Consider the following 24,762-nt stretch of genomic DNA (forward strand, 5'->3'; position numbering starts at 1 on the left):
AGGATAACGCCCAGGTTGCGGACCTTTGGGGATGGGCAGATGGAGCAGCCGTCTATGTTGAGGGTGAGATCCCCAACCTTACGGAGCAGGCCCTTGGGTGCCACAACCATGAGCTCAGTTTTATTGTTGTTGAATTTGAGAAGATAGATGACATCCAGGTTTTTATTTTGTGAAGGCAGTTGATAAGGGAGTGTGGGGGGAGATGGGTGGATGGTTTGGTGGAGAGGTAGAGTTGTGTGTTGTCAGCATAGGAGTGGAAGCTGAGGCCATGGCGGCGGATGATCTGACCGAGGGGGAGCATGTAAATGGTGAACAGAATTGGGCCAAGTACAGAGCCTTGGGGGACGCCTTGGTTGACTGGGGCCGGGGTGGAACTGGTATCGCCGATGGTGATAAACTGTGTCCGGGTGGTGAGGTAGGATTGGAACCAGGAGAGTGCTAGCCAGTGATTCCGAGGTTATTGGATAGGCGGTTGAGGAGGATGGAATGGGAGACTGTGTCGAAGGCTGCAGAAAGGTCCAGGAGGATGAGGATGCTAATGTGGACAGAGTCAGCTGCAAGGAGGAGGTCGTTGGTGATTTTGATGAGGGCGGTCTCTGTGCTTCACTTGAGTTCTGAAGCCGGATTGAAAAGGCTCATAGAACTCATGGTTGGACATGTATTGTTGGAGTTGGGCGGCCACTGCTCTTTCCAAGATTTTACTAAGGAAAGGAAGGTTGGAGATCGGACGGTAGTTATTTAGCTCATCTGGGTCGAGGCCGGGCTTCTTGATGATGGGAGTGACGGAGGCTGTTTTGAAGCAGGAGGGGACGAGACCAGATTCTAGTGAGGAGTTGATGATGTTGACCATGGTGGGGCAGAGAGCAGGGAGGCAGTTCTTGACCAGGGTATTAGGCATGGGGTCGAGTGAACAGGTGGAGGCTTTGGCTGAAGCTATAAGTTTGGCAGCTTGGGGACCATCCACCGGGGAGAAGGAGGAGAGGCTGCATTGGGGGGGACACCCAGGGGGAAGAGCGGGTGAGGGGGAGGAGGGGGGCACTACTAGCTGCTGGTAGATTGTGTTAACCTTGTCCTGGAAGAAGACAAGGAACCTGGAGCAGAGGTTGTGGGCACCAGATGGGGGGGGGGGGGGGGGGGGTTGGGGGGGGGGTCGAGGGGGCGGAGTAGCTGGTTGATGGCGGAGAAGAGTGTCCTGGGGTGGTTTTGCTGGTTACCGATGAGGGTGGAATAGTATTTTGTTTTGGCCTTGGAGAGAGCTAGCTTGTAGGTCTGCACATGGTCCTTATAGGCCTCGAGGTGGACAGTGAGGCCAGATCTTTTATGGAGCCTCTCCAATTGGCGACCGACAGCCTTCAGGGAGCGAAGTTCGGTGCTGAACCAGGGGGCAGGACGGGTGTAGGTGACAGTCCGGGTTTTGATGGGGGCAAGAGAGTCCAGGCTGCGGGATAAGGCAGAGTTGTAGTGGGCAGCCAGACCATCCACCTGGGTGCTGGGGGGAGCTGAGGCCAGGTGGATGGTTAGCAGGTTGGTCAGAGCTGGTGCTGATATTCCTGTAGGTGATGGTGCGTGCATTTCTAAGCTTGGGTAGGGAAGCAGGGAGGGTGAAAAGGACAGCATGATGGTCGGACACCGCCAGGTCGAGACACTGTAAATCAGATGGTGTTGTGCCAGTGGAGCAGACGAGATCAAGTGTATGGCCTTTGGTGTGGGTGGGACCTTGTGTGCTGTGAGATATTGAAGCAGTCCAGCAGTGAGAGGAAATCAATGGCTGTGTAGCAGCTGGTGTTGTCCACGTGAATGTTGAAGTCCCCAAGCAGGAGTGTGGATGAGCACATGGTGCAGACAGTGGTGAGGAGTTCAGACAGGTCAGACATAAAGGAGGTGGAGGCTTTGGGGGGGCGGTAGATGAGGACTACCTGGAGTGGTTTAGGCTCAGGTAATGAGAAAGCCACACACTCGAAGGAGGTGACAGTGGGTACTGGGAGCTCTTTGACTAGGAAGTCAGCCCGATGTATTACGGCCAGCCCACCATCACGACCCTGAGTACGTGGCTTTTGAACATAGCCTGGGAGTGTGGCTTTGTTGAGTGAAATGAAGTCCTGTTGATATTGCCATGTCTCAGTAAGACATAGAAAATCTATTTCTCTGTCAGTAATTGTATCATGGATAAGGAGAGATTTATTGTTGAGAGAGCGAACATTCTTGAGCATGAATGTTGCATTTTTGATGGATGCTGGGGAGAGTGCTGGAGGGATGTCAACACAGTAATGTTAGTAATGAGACATATCCTCTTATAATGTGCACTTGTTCTGTTGTGTTTTTGTATGTGTCCTTTATTTTTTGTTGTTGTTGTTGTTGTGTGTTATGTGTTCTGTATTACATTGCACAAAATGTGGGACCCTCTCGAAAACGAGATACTGTATCTCAATGTGGTTTTACCAATAAAATAATTTCAATATATAAGACAGCTGTGATGGAGGTGGTCAGTGGATACAGACACGAAGACAGCTGTGATGGAGGTGGTCAGTGGATACAGACATGGAAGACAGCTGTGATGGAGGTGGTCAGTGGATACAGACATGGAAGACAGCTGTGATGGAGGTGGTCAGTGGATACAGACATGGAAGACAGCTGTGATGGAGGTTGTCAGTGGATACAGACATGGAAGACAGCTGTGATGGAGGTGGTCAGTGGATACAGACATGAAGACAGCTGTGATGGAGGTGGTCAGTGGATACAGACATGGAAGACAGCTGTGATGGAGGTGGTCAGTGGATACAGACATGAAGACAGCTGTGATGGAGGTGGTCAGTGGATACAGACATGGAAGACAGCTGTGATGGAGGTGGTCAGTGGATGCAGACATGAAGACAGGGCGGTAACGACCCCTGAGGTCGAAGGGTAACAGGGCGGTAACATAAACCATTGGTTGATGGAAAGGATGACCAGGTTTGTAAACACAAATGATATTTATTGACATACAAGGAAGCACTGGTAACTCACGGCTGAGCCAAGGTCAAAACAACAAACAATCACCACTATTCTCCAAAACAAACCAACCTAATATATGGTAAAAAATAAATTACATTCCATAACCTAAACCCTTACCTAACAAAAACAGGAGAAAATAATACCCAAATGAAATGGCAGCTCACCCCATCAGTGCTTCCTGAAAGGGAGAAAATAACACACATCATTTACTGCTCACGTATACTTCCGTATATCTTACTGTGTGGGGGTCGACATTTAAAAAGACAGTAAATCCAATAGTCTTACTGCAAAAGCGGGCCATTCGGAACCTTTTCAAGGCTGGTTACTATGAGCACACAAGTCCATTGTTTATAAAGTCTCATATTATGAAATTTAATGATTTGGTTTATTATAAAACTATGCAAATAATGTACAGAGCTAAAGCAAAGTTACTCCCAGACGGGGTGCAAAGGGTTTTTTTTCAATACATGAAAGAAAATATGATTTGAGAGATATTTGTAAATGTACTGTTCAAAAAGCTAAGAAAGGGATTAAAAGGAGGTGTATTTCTATTATTGGGGTTAACTTGTGGAACAATGCTGATATACACTGCCACCAAGCCTCTTCAACTCATTCAGAACGCAGCGGCCCGCCTGATCTCAAACCTACCGAAGTCAGCCCATGTCACCCCACTTCTTAGGGACCTGCACTGGCTCCCCATTGCTGCACGAATCCGCTTCAAGGCCCTCGACCTAGCATACCGTGCAGCAAAGGGAACCGCTCCCGCCTACCTCCGGTCAATGGTCTCTAACTACACACCCTCAAGACCCCTACGCTTCTTCTTCTTCTTCTTCTTCTGGCCGCCTCAGACCTACTCCTATCCAAGCTCCGGGAGGGTCATCAAAGAGAAGTCGCCTATTCTCAGTCCTTGCCCCACAATGGTGGAATTAACTACCCACCCCAGTTAGGACAGCCGAAACCCGTCCAATCTTTCGCCATCGACTAAAGACGCACTTCTTCAACCATTATCTGAAATAATAAATTTAAAAAAAAGAAATCTAACCCTAACTAACCTTACTGTCATGCACTTGTCCAAATAAACTAACCTACACTGTAACACACAACACTTTGATGAACATTGTTACTCAGCTGATAGAGTTGTACCCTTCCTGATGACTTGTCATACATAACTTGTAAGTCGCTTTGGATAAAAGCGTCAGCTAAATGACTAAATGTAAATGTATATACAGTTAAGAATGAGTAATCGCTTTTGGTTTTTAAGAAAATGGTTTGTAAAGCTATTTTTGAAAACTACAAGGGTGAATAATACTGTTTTTTTGCTATTTTCTTTTAGAATACTGTTTTGGAGTCTTAATTTAGTTAAGAATATAGGACAGGCATATATAAGCATTATGCTTCAGTCTGTACCGTTTCAGTCACTGTAAAATCAAATATTGTTAAATGATGGTGTATATTGTATTGTGTGAGATGATGACTGAATAAACTACTACTTGTGAGGTTTCGCCTGTTCCCTGGACCTTTAATTCCCTGTCTACTCTCCTCAACAGCCCCCACCCTTGCGATGTTTTACTCTCCTCTACTCTTCACCAGCCCCCACCCTTGGACTACCTTTCGCAGCTGTCATAGATTATGATTAGCGCCCCAGAGGGCTTTAAATACCTGGACCTCCCCTCCAGTCCTGGTCGGGTCGTTCTTGTTACTACAATCTACTGCCGCGTCTCCGGCGTGAGACGTCGTGCCACCCCTGTACTTCACCACCTATCGCCGTTTGCCTGGAGTGGGACGCCGTCTACGCTCTCTAATTCTCTACGGGAGGTTTTCCAGTGTTCCCACTCCAGACGTCAAGCCGGCGCGCATCGCTTCCTATTTCCACGGGAGGATGCGCCTCTTCGCCCCGGTCCCCTGGGACCCCTGTGTTCTGCGCTGCCCGTCTGCAGCATCCGAGGGGGATCTCCGTGCCAGGCCTGGAGTGGTGTTCCCACTCCAGACGTCAAGCCGGCGCGCTCCCACTCCAGACGTCAAGCCGGCGCGCTCCCACTCCAGACGTCAAGCCGGCGCGCATCGCTTCCTAGTTCCACGGGAGGATGCGTCTCTTCGCCCCGGTCCCCTGGGACCCCGGTGTTCTGCGCTGCCCGTCTGCAGCATCCGAGGAAGATCTCCGTGCCAGGCCTCCGCCGTCGGAAACCCTGTCATCCCTGTAAGCAGCTCTGGCCCTCGCCCTGTCCAAGGCCTTAACCCTGTTCTCTGTCCCTGTCTCCAGCCCGCCTCTCCGGGCCTCTGTCCCTGTCCCCCTCTCCAGTGCCCCCTGGTCCTGGTCCTTGACTTTTTGCCCTGGCCCTGTCCCTTAGCCTTAGCCCCTTAGCCTGCTCGCCTCTTAAAGGCACAGTGCCGCATTTTCCCTATATTCTTTGACTCCAGTGTTTTTTGTGTTCTCCCTTAAAGGGACATTTGTTATGAAATGAATAAATGCCCTGTTTTGGCTTACTCTCATACCTGTCTTGTGTTGTGCGATTGGGGTCGGTTACAAACCATAACACTACTACTACTACTACTATATAATACAGGAAAGGTAAATATATATAAATGGCAGGACAGCAAACTACTGCCAATTACAAGTATAGCAAAACAATAATATATAACTTTAAGGATACAATGTACGTATCATTAAGTGATTCACTCCCATTCATAGTAGTCGCGGCTGCTGACCAAATTTCTTGGTGAAGCACAAAATTATTATATTATATTATATATTAAATAATATTTTTTAAACATCCCCAACGCTGCAACACCCCCATTCCTCCCAGGTGTCAGGCTCCTCATTCGCTTCCATTCATTTTGGGGACCATGTTTAAATATCATACTTCTGAAGTATAAACAAACTATGTTTACTACGATTTCAATAAAACAGACCATTCTGAGTCAATGGTACAGCAAAACTGTACATTGGAATATCTAACATATATTTACCATGCACAAGGCCACAGATGGGTTTTATGTAACACAAGGACAATGAATGAATGAATGAATGAATGAATGAATGAATGAATGAATGAATGAATGAATGAATGAAAACTTCATTTAACAGATTGCAGAATGGGTACAATCCAGTACGGCTAAATACACACAATTGTTAAGGGGATGCAGACCAGAGAAAGACTTTTGTCTTGTTTACATCAGGGTCCCCCATTTTCAATTCATACCTAAGAGAGGAGATGAGAGGGAGAGGAGAGGAGAGGAGAGGAGAGGAGAGGAGAGGAGAGGAGAGGAGAGGAGAGGAGAGGAGAGGGAGAGGAGAGGAGAGGGAGAGGAGAGGAGTGTTGGGGACACAAGATCCCAATGCATTGTCCCGTGGGATTATGCCCCCCCCCCCCCCCCCCCCCTCCCTGCGGCGATATTAATATTTGATTAGAAACGCAAGCAAGGCTTGCCGCGGGCGACTCATGTGGTCCTTGGGGGCTACCTGGTGCCCGCGGGAACCGTGTTGGTGTATTACACACACAAGGCCACAGCGGGCCAATGAATTCATAATCACTGTAAAATATATATATTTTAAATCCACTCACCACACAACAGCCAAAGCAGTGACCGATCTCATCTTCCATTGAATATTGCAGCTTCTCCATCGTGACAAGTCCGACTCGAGTCGAGACACGTTCTTTTATCCCATGGAAAGTGTAAACAATTGACCACCGCACCACTTCCGGTATTTTGAGCTCATGGGAGGTTCGGGGGGGAAGGCAGCGCATTCATTTGATTCCCTCGCGCTCTCGTCCCCCCGCCCCCCTCCTCCTCACGAGCTCCATGTAACGCGGAAGTGCAGTGGTCTATGCCATGTCGCGCAGCTCCTCTCTGATTGAGTCTCAGACCGCTGAAGGCTGTCAATCATTCAACCCGCGTTCGTGAGTAGCGTGCGCACAGTTGCACGGGCGGGGCTTAGATGACTCAAATAGCCTATTTTGATTGGATAATAGAATAAAAAGATCAACCCGTGCAGGGAAAGTTGCACTTGAGTGATTGACAGCTCGCATTACTGCAGTTATGTGAGCACTGCAGGCCTGATCAGAGAGCTCAGAGAGCTTGGCCATTTTTGAAGAAAATAAAAATGTCACTGGCATTTTTTTTCAGAGGAAAACATTTCTAATAAAAAAATTATAATAATAATAACAATAAAAAAAAAAAATATATATATATATATATATATATATGTGTAAATTACTAATAATTATGAGTGAATTGTGTTTCACGTGTCATGGAATAACCTCCACTGTTAAAGTCCACCAATGGAGGGGCAGGAATGGCAGGGACCAATGGTGGAGGACGGGTTCTGACTGAAGGGAGGAAACAAGATGGAGACAAGACAAACTATCATTACACCTGGGTAAAACAGAATCCATTCTCTTTGGATCATATAACAAACTCAGCAAGACCAACAGCTTCTCTGTTACAGTGGGTGACAATATTGTCACAAGGAAAGATGAAATTACCTACCTGGGTTCCATCCTAAAGGGAAATCTTTCTTGTGACAAAATGGCAACCAATGTAATCAAAAAAGTCAACCAACTAACTAGATTCTTGTACCGGATCTCATCTCTGGTAAACAAGAATACCCTGAAGACTCTGGCAGGAGCACTCATTCAAGGGTACTACGACTATGCTTGCACCTCATGGTACCAAAGCACCTCAAAGGCGCTAAAAACAAGATTACAAACATCTCAAAACAAACTGGTCAGACTACTGCTTGAGCTTACCCCTAGAACCCACCTCACCCCTGCCCACTTTGACAACCTAGGATGGCTTAGAGTAGACGACAGAGTACAGCAACTTGCAAGATACCCATGCACTCTACATGTCAACCATGAAAAAAAAATACTTTTAATACGTTATACTATACTAAAATACTAGGTCTTGTGGCATGTTTTAGTTAAAACATCCCCATTTCATGTAAATTCAGTTGAATTGCAACTCTGCACTGTGCATTCAATATGCAGTGCACTCCTCCATCACATCCAGAGACCAGCGACTGTAACATGAGAAGGATCACTGTGGTCGTTTTGAATGGGGAAATCTGTAACACTAAAGATGGCGGCAACGACATAGAATTGCTGTAAAATAAACATAAATTAGTTGTTTAAATAATACGATTTTTTTTTTTATTACAATTTTTTTTATATACTAATAAAAAAATATCTATTGATTAATTTGGTCTTGATTTATCGATTTTTCCAAATGGCAGGGCAGCTCATGTGGAGATGCTCAGTAATCAACCTCATCCTCTGGGGACATTGGATTGTCCGTAATAGTCGCGTAAAATGCCGACGGCAAACGGTTGGCAAACAGAATTCAGAACATTATCTACGCCTGGCTGGGTCGTATGCCCGTCCGCCCGCCCGCCCCGGATTTTTGATTTAGGATTCCGATGGTGTAGCGCTGTACCGTGTACATGTCCTTACTTTGGGAGATTGATTTCCCATCACGGGCCTCTCTCTCCGGGTGTTTCCTCCGCAGCGCCTCGGACACAGAGACAGCCAGGCAGCTTTATGAGATGTTATATCTCCATTCACACTATAGATTTAACACATAAATACTGTAGTGATTCCCCTCAACCTGTTCTATAATAGTCTGCTATATAGTGGGACGTCATAGAAATGTTTGGGTGATCACTGTTTAATAAACATAAACTGTAATAGGCTATTCCTGTGTTGTTGTTTTTTTATACTTACTCAGGAGTATAGAGTATCCACCCGATTTGTACAAGTGATGGCTTATTTTGAAGGTATGAACCTTTGATATCATGTATAAAAAAAATATGATAAGTAAAAAAAAGAATTAAAGATGGCTCAACAAGACCCTAAACCCTGTGCCTAGTCACATATTCCTACAGTAATTGGTGCATGTGAAAAGGAAAACACTATAGTTCATTTTGTGATTATATATATTTTTTCATATTCACATTTAATTGTATTCTATATTCACTAGGTTTCATTCTGAAAGTGACATCAGCTAATATCAACTTTGAAGCGTTACTTCAGCTCCTTCTGAGGCTTCACATTTCACAACGTGATATTAAACATGTATATAATAACACTGGACATTATATTTGGTTTGTTAATCCCATTACTATTTGTTAATATTTTTCTTGAGCTTGTGTTGTTGTTTGTTAATATTTGTTGTCTATCGGCTGGGAGGAGCTAGTGTTGTTGTCCATCGGCTGGGAGGATCTTGTGTTGTTGTCTATCGGCTGGGAGGATCTTGTGTTGTTGTCTATCGGCTCTTGTGTTGTTGTCTATCGGCTGGGAGGATCTTGTGTTGTTGTCTATCGGCTGGGAGGAGCTAGTTTTGTTGTCTATCGGCTGGGAGGAGCTAGTTTTGTTGTCTATCGGCTGGGAGGAGCTAGTTTTGTTGTCTATCGGCTGGGAGGAGCTAGTGTTGTCTATCGGTTGGGAGGAACTAGTGTTGTATATCGGCTGGGAGGGGCTTGTGTTGTTGTCTATCGGCTGGGAGTGGCTTGTGTTGTTGTCTATCGGCTGGGAGGAGCTAGTTTTGTTGTCTATCGGCTGGGAGGAGCTAGTGTTGTTGTCTATCGGCTGGGAGGAGCTAGTGTTGTTGTCTATCGGCTGGGAGGAGCTAGTTTTGTTGTCTATCGGCTGGGAGGAGCTAGTGTTGTTGTCTATCGGCTGGGAGGAGCTAGTGTTGTTGTCTATCGGCTGGGAGGAGCTTGTGTTGTTGTCTATCGGCTGGGAGGAGCTAGTGTTGTTGTCTATCGGCTGGGAGGAGCTAGTGTTGTTGTCTATCGGCTGAGAGGAGCTTGTGTTGTTGTCTATCGGCTGGGAGGGGCTTGTGTTGTTGTCTATCGGCTGGGAGGAGCTAGTTTTGTTGTCTATCGGCTGGGAGGAGCTAGTGTTGTTGTCTATCGGCTGGGAGGAGCTAGTGTTGTTGTCTATCGGCTGAGAGGAGCTTGTGTTGTTGTCTATCGGCTGGGAGGGGCTTGTGTTGTTGTCTATCGGCTGGGAGGAGCTAGTGTTGTTGTCTATCGGCTGGGAGGAGCTAGTGTTGTTGTCTATCGGCTGGGAGGAGCTTGTGTTGTTGTCTATCGGCTGGGAGGAGCTTGTGTTGTTGTCTATCGGCTGGGAGGAGCTTGTGTTGTTGTCTATCGGCTGGGAGGAGCTTGTGTTGTTGTCTATCGGCTGGGAGGAGCTAGTGTTGTTGTCTATCAGCTGGGAGGAGCTTGTGTTGTTGTCTATCGGCTGGGAGGAGCTAGTGTTGTTGTCTATCGGCTGGGAGGAGCTAGTGTTGTGGGAGGAGCTTCCGCTCTAAAACACCATTTGGCATGGAATCAAAAACAGCTGCAGGTGCTGCTTGGTTTAAACATCTGCAGAGAGAAGTCAATATCCTGAACCCCCCTGAGGCTCTTTATCTGCGATCTCAATGTACAGTAGGCCTTTCCCCGACTAAGGATTTGTATAGTCGACTTTGATTGGCCAAAATGTGCAGATAGTGGATAGTTTTAATGTCTGAAGGAGGCGACTGAAGGCTTCTTGTCGTCTGCAAAAGCATGCAATTGGTCCACTGATGGATACATCTTGATATTTGTCTAGTCTAGTGTGTTCATTAGACGGGTGAAATCCTCTTTCAGTGCCTCTGTGCCCGTTTTCTTAGGCAGTTAGCCTCTGGTATGCGCGCCATTAGCGTTAGCCACGCTTCTAGGCCTCTTTTTTTGAAAAACTTTTTTTCTTTTTTTTTCTTAATTTGACTAAGTGTTGTGCTGCAGACCCTCACGGCTGAACTGTTTGTCTGGTTGCAGGAACCACCATCCCTCAGCTGCTGAACACCACGTCCAACAACCTGTTCCTCACCTTCCAGTCCGACATCAGTGTCGCTGCATCAGGCTTCCACCTGGAGTACACAGGTATGAGGAGAGAGAGACAGCTGCCTGTCTGTCTGTCTGTCTGTCTGTCTGTCTGTCTGTCTGTCTGTCTGTCTGTCTGTCTGTCTGTCTGTCTGTCTGTCTGTCTGTCTGTCTGTCTGTCTGTCTGTCTGTCTGTCTGTCTGTCTGTCTGTCTGTCTGTCTGTCTGTCTGTCTGTCTGTCTGTCTGTCTGTCTGTCTGTCTGTCTGTCTGTCTGTCTGTCTGTCTGTCTGTCTGTCTGTCTGTCTGTCTGTCTGTCTGTCTGTCTGTCTGTCTGTCTGTCTGTCTGTCTGTCTGTCTGTCTGTCTGTCTGTCTGTCTGTCTGTCTGTCTGTCTGTCTGTCTGTCTGTCTGTCTGTCTGTCTGTCTGTCTGTCTGTCTGTCTGTCTGTCTGTCTGTCTGTCTGTCTGTCTGTCTGTCTGTCTGTCTGTCTGTCTGTCTGTCTGTCTGTCTGTCTGTCTGTCTGTCTGTCTGTCTGTCTGTCTGTCTGTCTGTCTGTCTGTCTGTCTGTCTGTCTGTCTGTCTGTCTGTCTGTCTGTCTGTCTGTCTGTCTGTCTGTCTGTCTGTCTGTCTGTCTGTCTGTCTGTCTGTCTGTCTGTCTGTCTGTCTGTCTGTCTGTCTGTCTGTCTGTCTGTCTGTCTGTCTGTCTGTCTGTCTGTCTGTCTGTCTGTCTGTCTGTCTGTCTGTCTGTCTGTCTGTCTGTCTGTCTGTCTGTCTGTCTGTCTGTCTGTCTGTCTGTCTGTCTGTCTGTCTGTCTGTCTGTCTGTCTGTCTGTCTGTCTGTCTGTCTGTCTGTCTGTCTGTCTGTCTGTCTGTCTGTCTGTCTGTCTGTCTGTCTGTCTGTCTGTCTGTCTGTCTGTCTGTCTGTCTGTCTGTCTGTCTGTCTGTCTGTCTGTCTGTCTGTCTGTCTGTCTGTCTGTCTGTCTGTCTGTCTGTCTGTCTGTCTGTCTGTCTGTCTGTCTGTCTGTCTGTCTGTCTGTCTGTCTGTCTGTCTGTCTGTCTGTCTGTCTGTCTGTCTGTCTGTCTGTCTGTCTGTCTGTCTGTCTGTCTGTCTGTCTGTCTGTCTGTCTGTCTGTCTGTCTGTCTGTCTGTCTGTCTGTCTGTCTGTCTGTCTGTCTGTCTGTCTGTCTGTCTGTCTGTCTGTCTGTCTGTCTGTCTGTCTGTCTGTCTGTCTGTCTGTCTGTCTGTCTGTCTGTCTGTCTGTCTGTCTGTCTGTCTGTCTGTCTGTCTGTCTGTCTGTCTGTCTGTCTGTCTGTCTGTCTGTCTGTCTGTCTGTCTGTCTGTCTGTCTGTCTGTCTGTCTGTCTGTCTGTCTGTCTGTCTGTCTGTCTGTCTGTCTGTCTGTCTGTCTGTCTGTCTGTCTGTCTGTCTGTCTGTCTGTCTGTCTGTCTGTCTGTCTGTCTGTCTGTCTGTCTGTCTGTCTGTCTGTCTGTCTGTCTGTCTGTCTGTCTGTCTGTCTGTCTGTCTGTCTGTCTGTCTGTCTGTCTGTCTGTCTGTCTGTCTGTCTGTCTGTCTGTCTGTCTGTCTGTCTGTCTGTCTGTCTGTCTGTCTGTCTGTCTGTCTGTCTGTCTGTCTGTCTGTCTGTCTGTCTGTCTGTCTGTCTGTCTGTCTGTCTGTCTGTCTGTCTGTCTGTCTGTCTGTCTGTCTGTCTGTCTGTCTGTCTGTCTGTCTGTCTGTCTGTCTGTCTGTCTGTCTGTCTGTCTGTCTGTCTGTCTGTCTGTCTGTCTGTCTGTCTGTCTGTCTGTCTGTCTGTCTGTCTGTCTGTCTGTCTGTCTGTCTGTCTGTCTGTCTGTCTGTCTGTCTGTCTGTCTGTCTGTCTGTCTGTCTGTCTGTCTGTCTGTCTGTCTGTCTGTCTGTCTGTCTGTCTGTCTGTCTGTCTGTCTGTCTGTCTGTCTGTCTGTCTGTCTGTCTGTCTGTCTGTCTGTCTGTCTGTCTGTCTGTCTGTCTGTCTGTCTGTCTGTCTGTCTGTCTGTCTGTCTGTCTGTCTGTCTGTCTGTCTGTCTGTCTGTCTGTCTGTCTGTCTGTCTGTCTGTCTGTCTGTCTGTCTGTCTGTCTGTCTGTCTGTCTGTCTGTCTGTCTGTCTGTCTGTCTGTCTGTCTGTCTGTCTGTCTGTCTGTCTGTTGTTTGGTAATTTTTCTGGGGGGGGGGGCATATTTGGGAGGGGATGTTTCCACCTCCTGGTAGGTGTTTGTCTCCCTGTGTCGCTGAACCCGATCCCACGTTATGCAAATTAAGCAGAGGGTTTCTGTGCCACAGCAGTGGGCTGCGCTCTCAGGCGTGAGTCATGACGGATCACCGGGCGGCTTGTGTTTCTCCATGAAATGACCTCTTTACTTAAATGTAAACTAGCAGGCAGCCCAGCAGCCATGATTATGTCAATTTGCAAATGACTGCAAAGCACATGTTTTTAATCCGCTTCGAGTGCCAGATAAGTGGTGGTAAACATCCCATGTGGGATGTTAAACGTGCTATATTTAAGATTTCCAATTGTTTGGAATGATAAGTGTATAAAGCAAATAAACAGAAATAAATAAATACAAAATTAGGAAGGTGAAGCTACAGACAGTTGCAGAGGTGGTTGGACACGTATTCCTGACGTTGTGTTTTCCGCGATGTTGATGATGATGATGATGATGATGATGATGATGATGATGATGATGATGATGATGATGATGATGATGATGATGATGATGATGATGATGATGATGATAATAATAATGATGATGACTCAGTCAAATACAATACCTGCAGTCATAGCTGTGTTTTGATGTGGATAAAAGCGCTTTATAAATGGAGTCCATTATATAAATGCAGTCCATTATATAAATGGAGTCCATTATATAAAAGCAGTCCATTATATAAATGCAGTACATTCTATAATGCAGTCCATTCTATAAATGCAGTAAAATGCAGTCCATTCTATAAATACAGTCCATTATAAAAATAAAGTACATTTTATAAGCATTCCATTCTATAAATGCAGTCCATTCTCAATTTCCCCAAGCGGATCAATAAAGGAATATCTTATCTTATCTTACTAAAAAAATCCAGTCACACTGGGATTGAGATTTTTGTTCATGCGAATTTAGAAATTCAATAAGAGCAGTTTCAGTTTTCGAAAACCAGATTGGAAATGTTGTCTAAGAAACTATTTGAGGTAGACAAATCGTGTTAAGTTGTTGGTAGACAACCTTTTCAATGATTGTACTTATAAAGGGCATATTTGATATGGGCCCGTAGTTGCTAATTACAGAAGTGTCTACATGTAGGCGGCTGGGTGGCGCAGCGGACATTGCGCTCGTCACCAACGCACGAGACACAGTATCGAATCCGGGTGTCGGCGTAGCCTCGGGCTTGGGCCGGCCGCCATACTAACTCAATTGGCAGAGTTAGCTGGTGGAAGTCGATGGGTGGTAAACAGCGACTCCCACAGGTCGGTAGGGGCGCCTGCACAGCAGAGACAGGAAAAGGGCGGGGGTAGTGTGAGCCTCCCACACATTACACCTCGCCAATGAGAGTCTGCACTGGCAGGTGAAAAGATGTGACAGGCTGCCTCCACATGTATCGGAGTAGACATGTGATGCAAGGCTTCTATCCTCCCTACAACCGGCCAGTGGGGGGCATATGCGAGCAACGTTCAAGACAGGGGAGGGGAAAAATTGGCACGGCTAAATTGGGATGGGAGAAAAATTGAAAAAGAGGAGAAAAAGTGGATAAAAAAAAAATAAGTGTCTACATGTTTTAGTAGAGGCTTAATAACTGCAGCTTTCAAAGCCTGATAGGAGGGAACTATCTCCAGTAAATCTCTGGCCAAGCAGCTATAAAAGTCATGTTTATCAAGTTACTTATTACGTGACCGTAGTGGCGACAGTAATGTAGTAGCTCATCTACAGTTCTGAGTGTTATCCCTAAAGAAGGAAGCAAACTCATTGCATTTATCGGTGGATAGAACTTCAGGGGTTATATCAGGCCAGTTACCCTGTGTATACTGTTTACTTTTACTCATAGTATACATTCAGAATAAAATACTTTATTGCCTATATTTATTGTAACATATAATATAACCGATAGGGCATACAGACCCACCCTTGTTTACACGTTATTTTAATATTAAAATATTCAGATTTATTTATATATATTTATGTCATTCTGCTATTACCCTGCCCATGCCTGTACCTCCCCTCCCCCATGCTGATATGACACTCATATTTCCCCAAGGGGATCAATAAAGGAATATCTTATCTCACCTATACCTTGCCTCGGTATAGGTGCTACTCTCTAAATTCCAGTCAGGGCTTGTATGCTATTTATGACTCGCTTCCAATTAGGAAACCGTTCTACTCAATCTCTCATGTCCCCAACAACCAAATCCCCTTCTATTCTTCAGCCAGTTGGCTGTGTGTGTGTTTTCTGTTGTTGCCATATCCCCATGTGACCACCCTGCGCGCCATGCTCTATTCTCCCATTCTTTCACTTGCACTCACATGTAGTGTCTTCCAATTACCTCCTCTGTGTGTCTGTGCTGCATGTCTGTGCTGTGTCCCTGCACTCCCAGCGCTCTCCCTCCATGCCTCAGCCTTCCTCCACTTTGTGTTTCACTTTCGGTCAGTTTGACCACCCTGGTGTATTGTGCTCTAGAGCTGTCGGTTAGCTGTCGTCCAGGCAACCGGGGGTTTACAGTACGTCAGACGTGTTGGCAGCCACACTGGCCCTTTCCCGCAAGGCACAGTAGTGCATCCCACCTCCTTCACAATACCACCACAGAGACACCAAGTTCAAGTTCAAGTTTCTTTATTACTTGTCATACAGGAGTACAGAATACTTTTATACAAAATGCTTCTTTCTGTTACGCTCCAGAGACTGTGTTAGACAAAAATAGATAAGTATAAAATAAGTATACCAAGTATAAAATAGAAGTCAAGTATGTAGACAAAAGTGTTCAGTATATACATATATACAATGCTCAATGCAGAGTAGAAGTAACTGAGTTACCATACAATATACTATACAGTGCAAAGCAGAAATGGGATGAGGTACAATTTAGGTACAATTTACAGTAAGGTGTAATGAGGTATGGGTTGTAGTGCAAATTCTTTACCAATAAATATAAAGTGTGTTTAGGTGTTCTAAAGTGGTTAAAGTGGGTGCTGCAGTGAGTTGTTTGTGAGTTTAAAGTGAGTGTGTGCGTATGGATGTGTGTGCTGTGAGTGCATTTGATGGTTGTTACATAGTGTTATTGTTCGTTGAGCATCCTGATGGCCTGGGGATAGAAGCTTCTTCTGAGTCTCTCTGTGCTTGCCATGAGACTACGGTATCGCTTGCCTGACCGCAGCAGTTCAAAGAGGCAGTTGTTCGGGTGGCTGGAGTCTTTGATAATTCTCTTAGCCTTACCCCTGCACCGCTTGTTGTAAATGTTCTGGAGGGTGGGAAGCCCCCCTCCAATTGTGCGTTCGGCTGAACGTGTCACTCTTTGTAGTCTGCTTCGGTCTTGTGCAGTGCTATTCCCAAACCAGGAGGTGATATTGCCAGTCAGGATGCTCTCTATTGTACATGAGTAGAAGTTCTTAAGGATCTTCTGACTGACATGGAACTTCCTTATGCGCCTGAGGAAGTAGAGGCGTTGCCGTGCCTTCTTCACAACACTGTCAATGTGTGTGGTCCATGTCAAGTCCTCGGATATGTGGGCTCCGAGGTACTTAAAACTGTTCACTCTCTCAACCGGTGCCCGTCGATGCTGAGGGGGCTGTAGTCCCTGACCCCCGACCTCCTAAAGTCCACAATCATCTCCTTTGTTTTGCTGACGTTCAGGGAGATGCTGTTCTCTTGACACCATCCCTCTAGAACCTTGACCTCCTCCAGATAGGCCCTCTCGTCGTTTGCAGAGACAGGCCCACCACTACTGTGTCGTTAGCAAATTTGATGATTGTGTTGTTGTTCCGCTGTGCCACACAGTCATGTGTGTACAGGGAGTAGAGGAGGGGACTCAGAACACAGCCCTGGGGGGCCCCTATGTTGAGAGTGATAGATGACGAGGTGCAGTTGCCTGCTCTCACCACCTGGGGTCTGCCCGTCAGGAAGTCCAAGACCCACTGGCAGAGATCATAGTTCAAGCCCAGGTCCCTGAGCTTGGCTATGAGTTTGGAGGGGACTATGGTATTGAATGCTGAGCTGTAGTTGATGACAGCATTCTCACATAGTTCCCCTGCCTCTTGTCCAGGTGTGATGCTGCTGTGTGCAGCACATGGGCTATGGTGTCCTCCGTGGACCTGTTGGGGCGGTATGCAAATTGCAGGGGGTCCAGGTTGATGGGGAGGGAGGAGCAGATGTAGCCCTTTACTAGCTTCTCAAAGCACTTCATGGCTATGGAGGTGAGAGCTACAGGGCGGTAGTCGTTGAGGCAAGCAGGCTTGGATTTTTTGGGTACATGGATAATAGTGGACTTCTTCAGAGAGGTGGGGATGACAGCCTGTTCCAAGGACAGGTTAAATATGTCAGTGAATACCGGGGCCAGTTGGTCGGCACAGACTTTTAGGATGCGGCCGGGGATACCGTCCGGTCCTGCTGCCTTCCTGATATTCACTTTCTTAAAGGTCCTCCTCACCTCATGTTCTGTTACCCTGAACACTGAGTCTCCATCAGCAGTGTCCCCCCCCTCCATTGCAGTGGTTTGTAGGCTGGTGTTGTTATTCACAGCCTCAAACCTTACATAGAAGGTATTGAGATAATTTGCTGTGGAGATGTCACTGTTCAGCTTGAGGGAGGTGCCTTTGTAATCTGTCATCGTTCTGAGGCCCTGCCACATAGCTCTAGAGTCAGCCTGTTCATATAGAAGTTCAATTTTATCCCTGTAGCGCCTCTTTGCTTCTATTACTGCCCTCCTCACGTTGCATCTCGCCACCTTGTGGTCATTCAAGTTGCCTGCCACAAGCCCGGCGTTGTAGGCTGAGGTGCGCGCTTTCAGAGCCTCATGGATGGATTTGTCTACCCAGGGCTTTTGGTTTGGGTTAACTCTAATTGTGGTAGTGGGGATTGTTTCTTCCACCAAAGTACAAACAAAGTCCAGCACTGTCTCCATGTTGTCATTAATGTTATCTGTGTTATCGCGGAACACATTCCAGTCTTTACATTCAAGTGCAGCCTGTAGCGTTTCCTCTGACTCCACAGACCATCTCTGCGCATCTCGCAAGACTACCGGGGCGCGCTTGAGACTTTGTTTATATTTTGGAGAAAGAAAGATGGCGTCATGATCAGATTTGCCGAATCCACTGACAGCCTGAGACTTGTATCCACACTTAAATTGCGAGTAACAATGGTCTAAAATATTACCGCCTCTGGTATTACAAGTCACATGCTGGTAGAAGTCCGGCAATACTCTTCTCAGGTTGGCGCTATTGAAATCACCCACAACCACAATAGCAGCGTCACCATTAGCTGCTTGGATTCTATTTACCTCGTCGTCGAGCCTGGAGAGCGTGTCGCCTGTGTTTGCTTGTGGTGGAATATACACTCCGATCAAAATGACCGAGAGAGAAAGAAAGGCCGGCACTTGATGGATATATACTCCAGGTTGGGGGAGCAGTGGTTTGAAAGTTCCTTCACCTTGCCTGGATCACTCCAATTGTTGTTCAACATGAAGGCTATTCCACCTCCCCGCTGTTTACCGGATTCTGCTGTTCGATCTTTGTGGTGGATGAAGAAGTGATTCGCCGGTTGAATAGCGTGGTCTGGGACGTCCGGCGTCAACCACGTCTCGGTGAAGCAGAGAACATTGCAGTCTGTAACGTCTCTTTGGAATTGAATCCTTGCTCTGATGTCGTCCAGTTTATTGTCTATTGATTGTACATTGGCTTCGACGCCCAACATGGAAGGCGATGGAAGATGGCCTCAACCAAGATATGGACATTCTGGCAAATCACCTCCAGAAGTGGCATCTTCAGCTCAGCATGGGCAAAACAGTGTGTGCAGCATACCACCTCTTTAATCGAGAAGCAAGGAGGCAACTGGATGTGCATGTGGGCAACCACCGCCTGGAGTTCCAGCAAGCCCCCAAGTACCTCGGCGTATGCTTGGATCGGACACTCTCCTACAAGCAACACCTAGATGAAGTGAAGGCCAAAACAACAGCAAGGGTCTCACTCATCCGCCTCCTAGCGGGTTCTACTTGGGGAGCTTTCCCCCAGACCCTGCGCATATCCATGCAAGCCCTGGTCCTGCCCGTAGCAGAATACTGCACCCCTGTCTGGAGCAGAAGTCCCCACGTTAACAAGATAGATACTGTCATCAACAGTGCCCTCCGGACAGTAACTGGTTGCCTGAAACCCACCCCTGTGTCCTACCTGCCAGTCCTAGCTGGAATTGCCTCAGCCAGTCTCCGACGTGATGCGGCTACCCTCACCCTGGCAAGAAAAGCCCAGAAGTACGACTGGCACATCCTGCACAAAGCCACAACAACACCGGCACCACCGGGCAGGCTAAACTCTTGCCATCCCTACAACAAGGCAGCACAAGAAATGCTACAGTCTATATCTGAGGACTTGTCCAGAGACACCTGGCTGGCAGCATCCTGGAAACGATCATGGGAGTCAGCTGGGCCCTCCCGTATCCAGCGATACATCCAGGACCCAGGAGGTGGTGTAAAAGGAGACGATTTGCCACGCCATCTATGGACCTCGCTGAACCGTCTACGCACTGGAGTCGGGCACTTCAAGTCTTCCATGAAGAAGTGGGGCCTCACGGACAGTGCGGTCTGCGAGTGTGGCGAGCCTGAACAGACTGCCCAGCATATAATAACCGGCTGCCCCCTCTACAGCCTGCCCTCAGAAGCTGGTCTTTTCAACGTAGGACCAGAGATGAGGGTGTGACTGCAGGACACAGAGTTGGCCATCTGATGATACACGAAAGAAGAAGAAGAAGAAGAAGAAGAAGAAGAAGAAGAAGAAGAAGAAGAAGAAGAAGAAGAAGAAGAAGAAGAAGAAGAAGAAGAAGAAGAAGAAGAAGAAGAAGAAGAAGAAGAAGAAGAAGAAGGCGTTCTGTGTCGCCTGGTTCGCAGTCTGTTTCGGACGCCGGCTCTCTTTCCTCGTCGCCTGGTTCCTTTGTTGCGTGGGCCAAGGTCTGGTCCCGATGTCCTCAAGATCTCAGCAGGCCATTGTTGTTGTTCGGTGAGCTGATCCAGAGAGCAATCCAGTTGGTAAGTTTCCCGTAATCCAATGTCTATTAGTGACTGACGGTCATACACATTAAATGCACAGTTGGTACAAACAAAACTCTTAAAACTATAAATATTAACAAAAGTAAGCACAGTCTCGACGGAGCGCACAGTGAGGCAGCCGGTTGTAGCAGCGCCATCTTGTACACGACATGTGCGCCTAAAGTCACGGCGCCCCTTTTCCATGCAAGCCTACAGGCTACTCCACACAACACCATCTGACACTTCCAAGGCATCCTGGGTCAGGCCGAGATGGAGGGACCAGTGGAGGTCAGCAGAACCATCCAGGCTGCACCTCTACATCAATGACCCTCTGGACGTCCCTGGTCAAGACTTTCCCCGGAAGCAGTGAACAACCCTCAACCGCCTAAGGACTGGCGTCGGACGCTACGGTGCCTCAATGAAGAGGTGGGGCCTCAAGGACAGTGCATCATGCGAGTGTGGAGCCCCTGCACAGACTGTGGAACATATAATCACCAGTTGCCCCAAACACCGGCCACCGTATGGAGAAGGCGGTCTGATGGAACTGGACGACGAAACGTTGGCCTGGCTTGCCTCAATCAAGCTGCAGGTCTAAAGACACACGCCAGAAGAAGACGTGTTGGCGGAGGGGGAGGTGTTGTCTCCAGGCCTGCCTCCTTTCAGACGGAGGTGTTCTCTCCGGGCCTGCCTCCCTTCAGACGGATGTGTTCTCTCCGGGCCTGCCTCCCTTCAGTGCATGAGCCTAGCTGCTCTCTGTCTGATCCCTAACCACCAAAACCAACGTATGTAGGGTACAGTATATAGGGTAGAGTATGTAGGGTACAGTATATAGGGTAGAGTATGTAGGGTACAGTATACAGGGTAGAGTATGTAGGGTACAGTATGTAGGGTACAGTATATAGGGTAGCGTATGTAGGGTACAGTATATAGGGTAGATTATGTATGGTACAGTATGTAGGGTACAGTATGCAGGGTACAGTATATAGGGTATAGTATATATGGTACAGTATGTAGGGTACATTATGTAGGGTGCAGTATGTAGGTGCAGTATGTATGGTACATTATGTAGGGTACAGTATGTATGTGCAGTATGTAGGGTACAGTATGTAGGGTACAGTATGTAGGGTACTGTATATATGGTACAGTATGTAGGGTACAGTATATATGGTACAGTATGTAGGGTACAGTATGTAGGGTACAGTATGTAGGGTACAATATATAGGGTACAGTATGTAGGGTGTATTATGTAGGGTACATTATATAGGGTACGGTATGTAGGGTACATTATATATGTACAGTATATATGGTACAGTATGTAGGGTACAGTATGTAGGTACAGTATATACGGTACAGTATGTAGGGTACACTGCCCTGTCAAGGCTAACCGCAGTAACTCCTGAGTTATGAGTGAAATTGAACTTGTCAATAAATGTTTTATCTTGTGACCAAGTTTCAGATGTTAATGTCGCTCAGTTTTGGAGATATGGGGTTTTAAAAACTGCAGTAACTACAAAATCACACTCAAAACCCAGGCAGACCGCAGTAACTTCCAAACAGTGAAAAATGGCTTTAAAGTGTTTTGACTTGCCATCCAAAATGTGTTATAGGTAGATAGATGATAGTACCCAGATTTAACATGTATTAATGAAGTAATCTTTAGGCATACAAAAATATGACGTAATTATTTTAATTAACCCCAAAAAAGCAGATACTGCACTCTGCTGTACGATTTCCTTAAATAATTATACAGGTAATGTACAGGCAAAATGCAGTAACTTCAAATACAATGTTGTTTTCCCTCCAGCTTTCATAACTTAACCTAGCCATTTTGAAAATGAAATTTAACACCTGAATATATTGAAATGATGATGATCCAAATAAAATGACTAGGTTAAGTTATGAAAGCTGGAGGGAAAACAACATTGTATTTGAAGTTACTGCACTTTGCCTGTACATTACCTGTATAATTATTTAAGGAAATCGTGCAGCAGAGTGCAGTATCTGCTTTTTTCTCCCCTTTTCCGTATTTTTCTCCAATCCCAATTTAGTCGTTATGCCAATTCCCTTCCTGGTCGTTGCGCGCTTATGCCCCCTACTGTCGGTCTGGGGAGGGTGAAGCCTACCACATGTCTTTATCCGAAAGCCAGCCGCTTCTTTTCACCTGACAGCGAGGACTCTCACTGGGGGAGTGTAACGCGTGGGAGGATCACACTATCTCCCCCAGTTTCCTTCCTCGCTGAGCAGGTGCCCCGACCGACCAGTAGATGGCGCTGTTTACAACGACCTGGATACATACCCCGCCAGCTTCCCACCCGCTACCACTGCCAATTGTGTTAGTATGGACGACCGACCAAGCCGGAGGTACCGCTGACAGCTGGCTTCGATCCCAGAGTCTCTGCGGTGGTAGGTGAGCGCTTAGTCCGCTGCGCCACCCAGCCGCTCGATACTCTTTCTTAAAAAAATATAAAGAATGTCCGAGTTAATTCTATATATTTTTTTACTATTTATCTTTCTCATATTTTTATATTCAGATCTAATTGTATCGCCTTTATTAATGTATTTTTACTATTACCCTGCCCATACCTGTACCTCCCCTCCCCCCTCCGCCATGCTGCTATGATGCCCAAATGTCTTCCCCCCCCCCGACTCCATCTCCACCATGATCCCTAAACCTTTAGTTGGCTCTGTTTTCTTTTGTTCTCAGCAGACTACTGTATGGTCCGTACTGTCCTTTAGTTAGCTGATCAAACTCTAGTAACTTTCTACATCTCAGTTGGCAGCTCTGTGTCTCTCAGCACCCTCTCTGTGTCTCTCAGCACCCTCTCTGTGTCTCTCAGCACCCTCTCTGTGTCTCTCAGCACCCTCTCTGTGTCTCTCAGCACCCTCTCTGTGTCTCTCAGCACCCTCTCTGTGTCTCTCAGCACCCTCTCTGTGTCTCTCAGCACCCTCTCTGTGTCTCTCAGCACCCTCTCTGTGTCTCTCAGCACCCTCTCACCTCTCTCCACTCACCAGACGTCAGGATATTAGTTTATGTAATCCCCGGAGCTAATGATGCTAATGATGGAGCATCGCCGTCGGTTGTGTGATAGTAAGGGCTAACCTTCTGTATTGTCAGAGTGAAAGGCTGTCGTGTGGCAGTGAAAGTGTTAACCCAGAGGCAGCGTGGGAGTGTCGTGCCCCCTGCTGGTTAACCCAGAGGCAGCGTGGGAGTGTTGTGCCCCCTGCTGGTTAACCCAGAGGCAGCGTGGGAGTGTCGTGCCCCTGCTGGTTAACCCAGAGGCAGCGTGGGAGTGGCGTGCCCCTGCTGGTTAACCCAGAGGCAGCGTGGGAGTGTCGTGCCCCTGCTGGTTAACCCAGAGGCAGCGTGGGAGTGGCGTGCCCCTGCTGGTTAACCCAGAGGCAGCAGCGTGGGAGTGTCGTGCCCCTGCTGGTTAACCCAGGGGCAGCGTGGGAGTGGCGTGCCCCTGCTGGTTAACCCAGAGGCAGCGTGGGAGTGTCGTGCCCCTGCTGGTTAACCCAGAGGCAGCGTGGGAGTGTCGTGCCCCTGCTGGTTAACCCAGAGGCAGCGTGGTGGGAGTGTCGTGCCCCTGCTGGTTAACCCAGAGGCAGCGTGGGAGTGTCGTGCCCCTGCTGGTTAACCCAGAGGCAGCGTGGTGGGAGTGTCGTGCCCCTGCTGGTTAACCCAGAGGCAGCGTGGCAGTGTCGTGCCCCTGCTGGTTAACCCAGAGGCAGCAGCGTGGGAGTGTCGTGCCCCTGCTGGTTAACCCAGAGGCAGCGTGGGAGTGGCGTGCCCCTGCTGGTTAACCCAGAGGCAGCAGCGTGGGAGTGTCGTGCCCCTGCTGGTTAACCCAGAGGCAGCGTGGGAGTGTCGTGCCCCTGCTGGTTAACCCAGAGGCAGCGTGGGAGTGGCGTGCCCCTGCTGGTTAACCCAGAGGCAGCGTGGGAGTGTCGTGCCCCTGCTGGTTAACCCAGAGGCAGCGTGGGAGTGTCGTGCCCCTGCTGGTTAACCCAGAGGCAGCGTGGGAGTGGCGTGCCCCTGCTGGTTAACCCAGAGGCAGCGTGGGAGTGTCGTGCCCCTGCTGGTTAACCCAGAGGCAGCGTGGGAGTGTCGTGCCCCTGCTGGTTAACCCAGAGGCAGCGTGGGAGTGTCGTGCCCCTGCTGGTTAACCCAGAGGCAGCGTGGGAGTGTCGTGCCCCTGCTGGTTAACCCAGAGGCAGCGTGGGAGTGTCGTGCCCCTGCTGGTTAACCCAGAGGCAGCGTGGGAGTGTCGTGCCCCTGCTGGTTAACCCAGAGGCAGCGTGGGAGTGTCGTGCCCCTGCTGGTTAACCCAGAGGCAGCGTGGGAGTGTCGTGCCCCTGCTGGTTAACCCAGAGGCAGCGTGGGAGTGGCGTGCCCCTGCTGGTTAACCCAGAGGCAGCGTGGGAGTGTCGTGCCCCTGCTGGTTAACCCAGAGGCAGCGTGGGAGTGTCGTGCCCCTGCTGGTTAACCCAGAGGCAGCGTGGGAGTGTCGTGCCCCCTGCTGGTTAACCCAGAGGCAGCGTGGGAGTGTTGTGCCCCCTGCTGGTTAACCCAGAGGCAGCGTGGGAGTGTCGTGCCCCTGCTGGTTAACCCAGAGGCAGCGTGGGAGTGTCGTGCCCCTGCTGGTTAACCCAGAGGCAGCGTGGGAGTGGCGTGCCCCTGCT

General features: G+C 48.1%; 1 protein-coding gene across 1 annotated transcript in view; it reads left to right on the forward strand.

The window, feature by feature from the left end:
• Nucleotides 1–24,762, forward strand: part of LOC311223559 (CUB and sushi domain-containing protein 3-like) — a gene marked incomplete at both ends in the record, with an annotated part of 752,195 nt that overhangs the window by 458,242 nt on the left and 269,191 nt on the right. The window contains 1 exon segment of the mRNA XM_084308339.1: nt 10,793–10,897. Within this exon segment, the coding sequence (XP_084164465.1) occupies nt 10,793–10,897 (105 nt within the window).

This window comes from Notolepis coatsorum, assembly GCF_963971535.1.
Source record: "Notolepis coatsorum genome assembly, chromosome: 2".
NCBI classification, from domain to species: Eukaryota; Metazoa; Chordata; class Actinopteri; order Aulopiformes; family Paralepididae; genus Notolepis; species Notolepis coatsorum.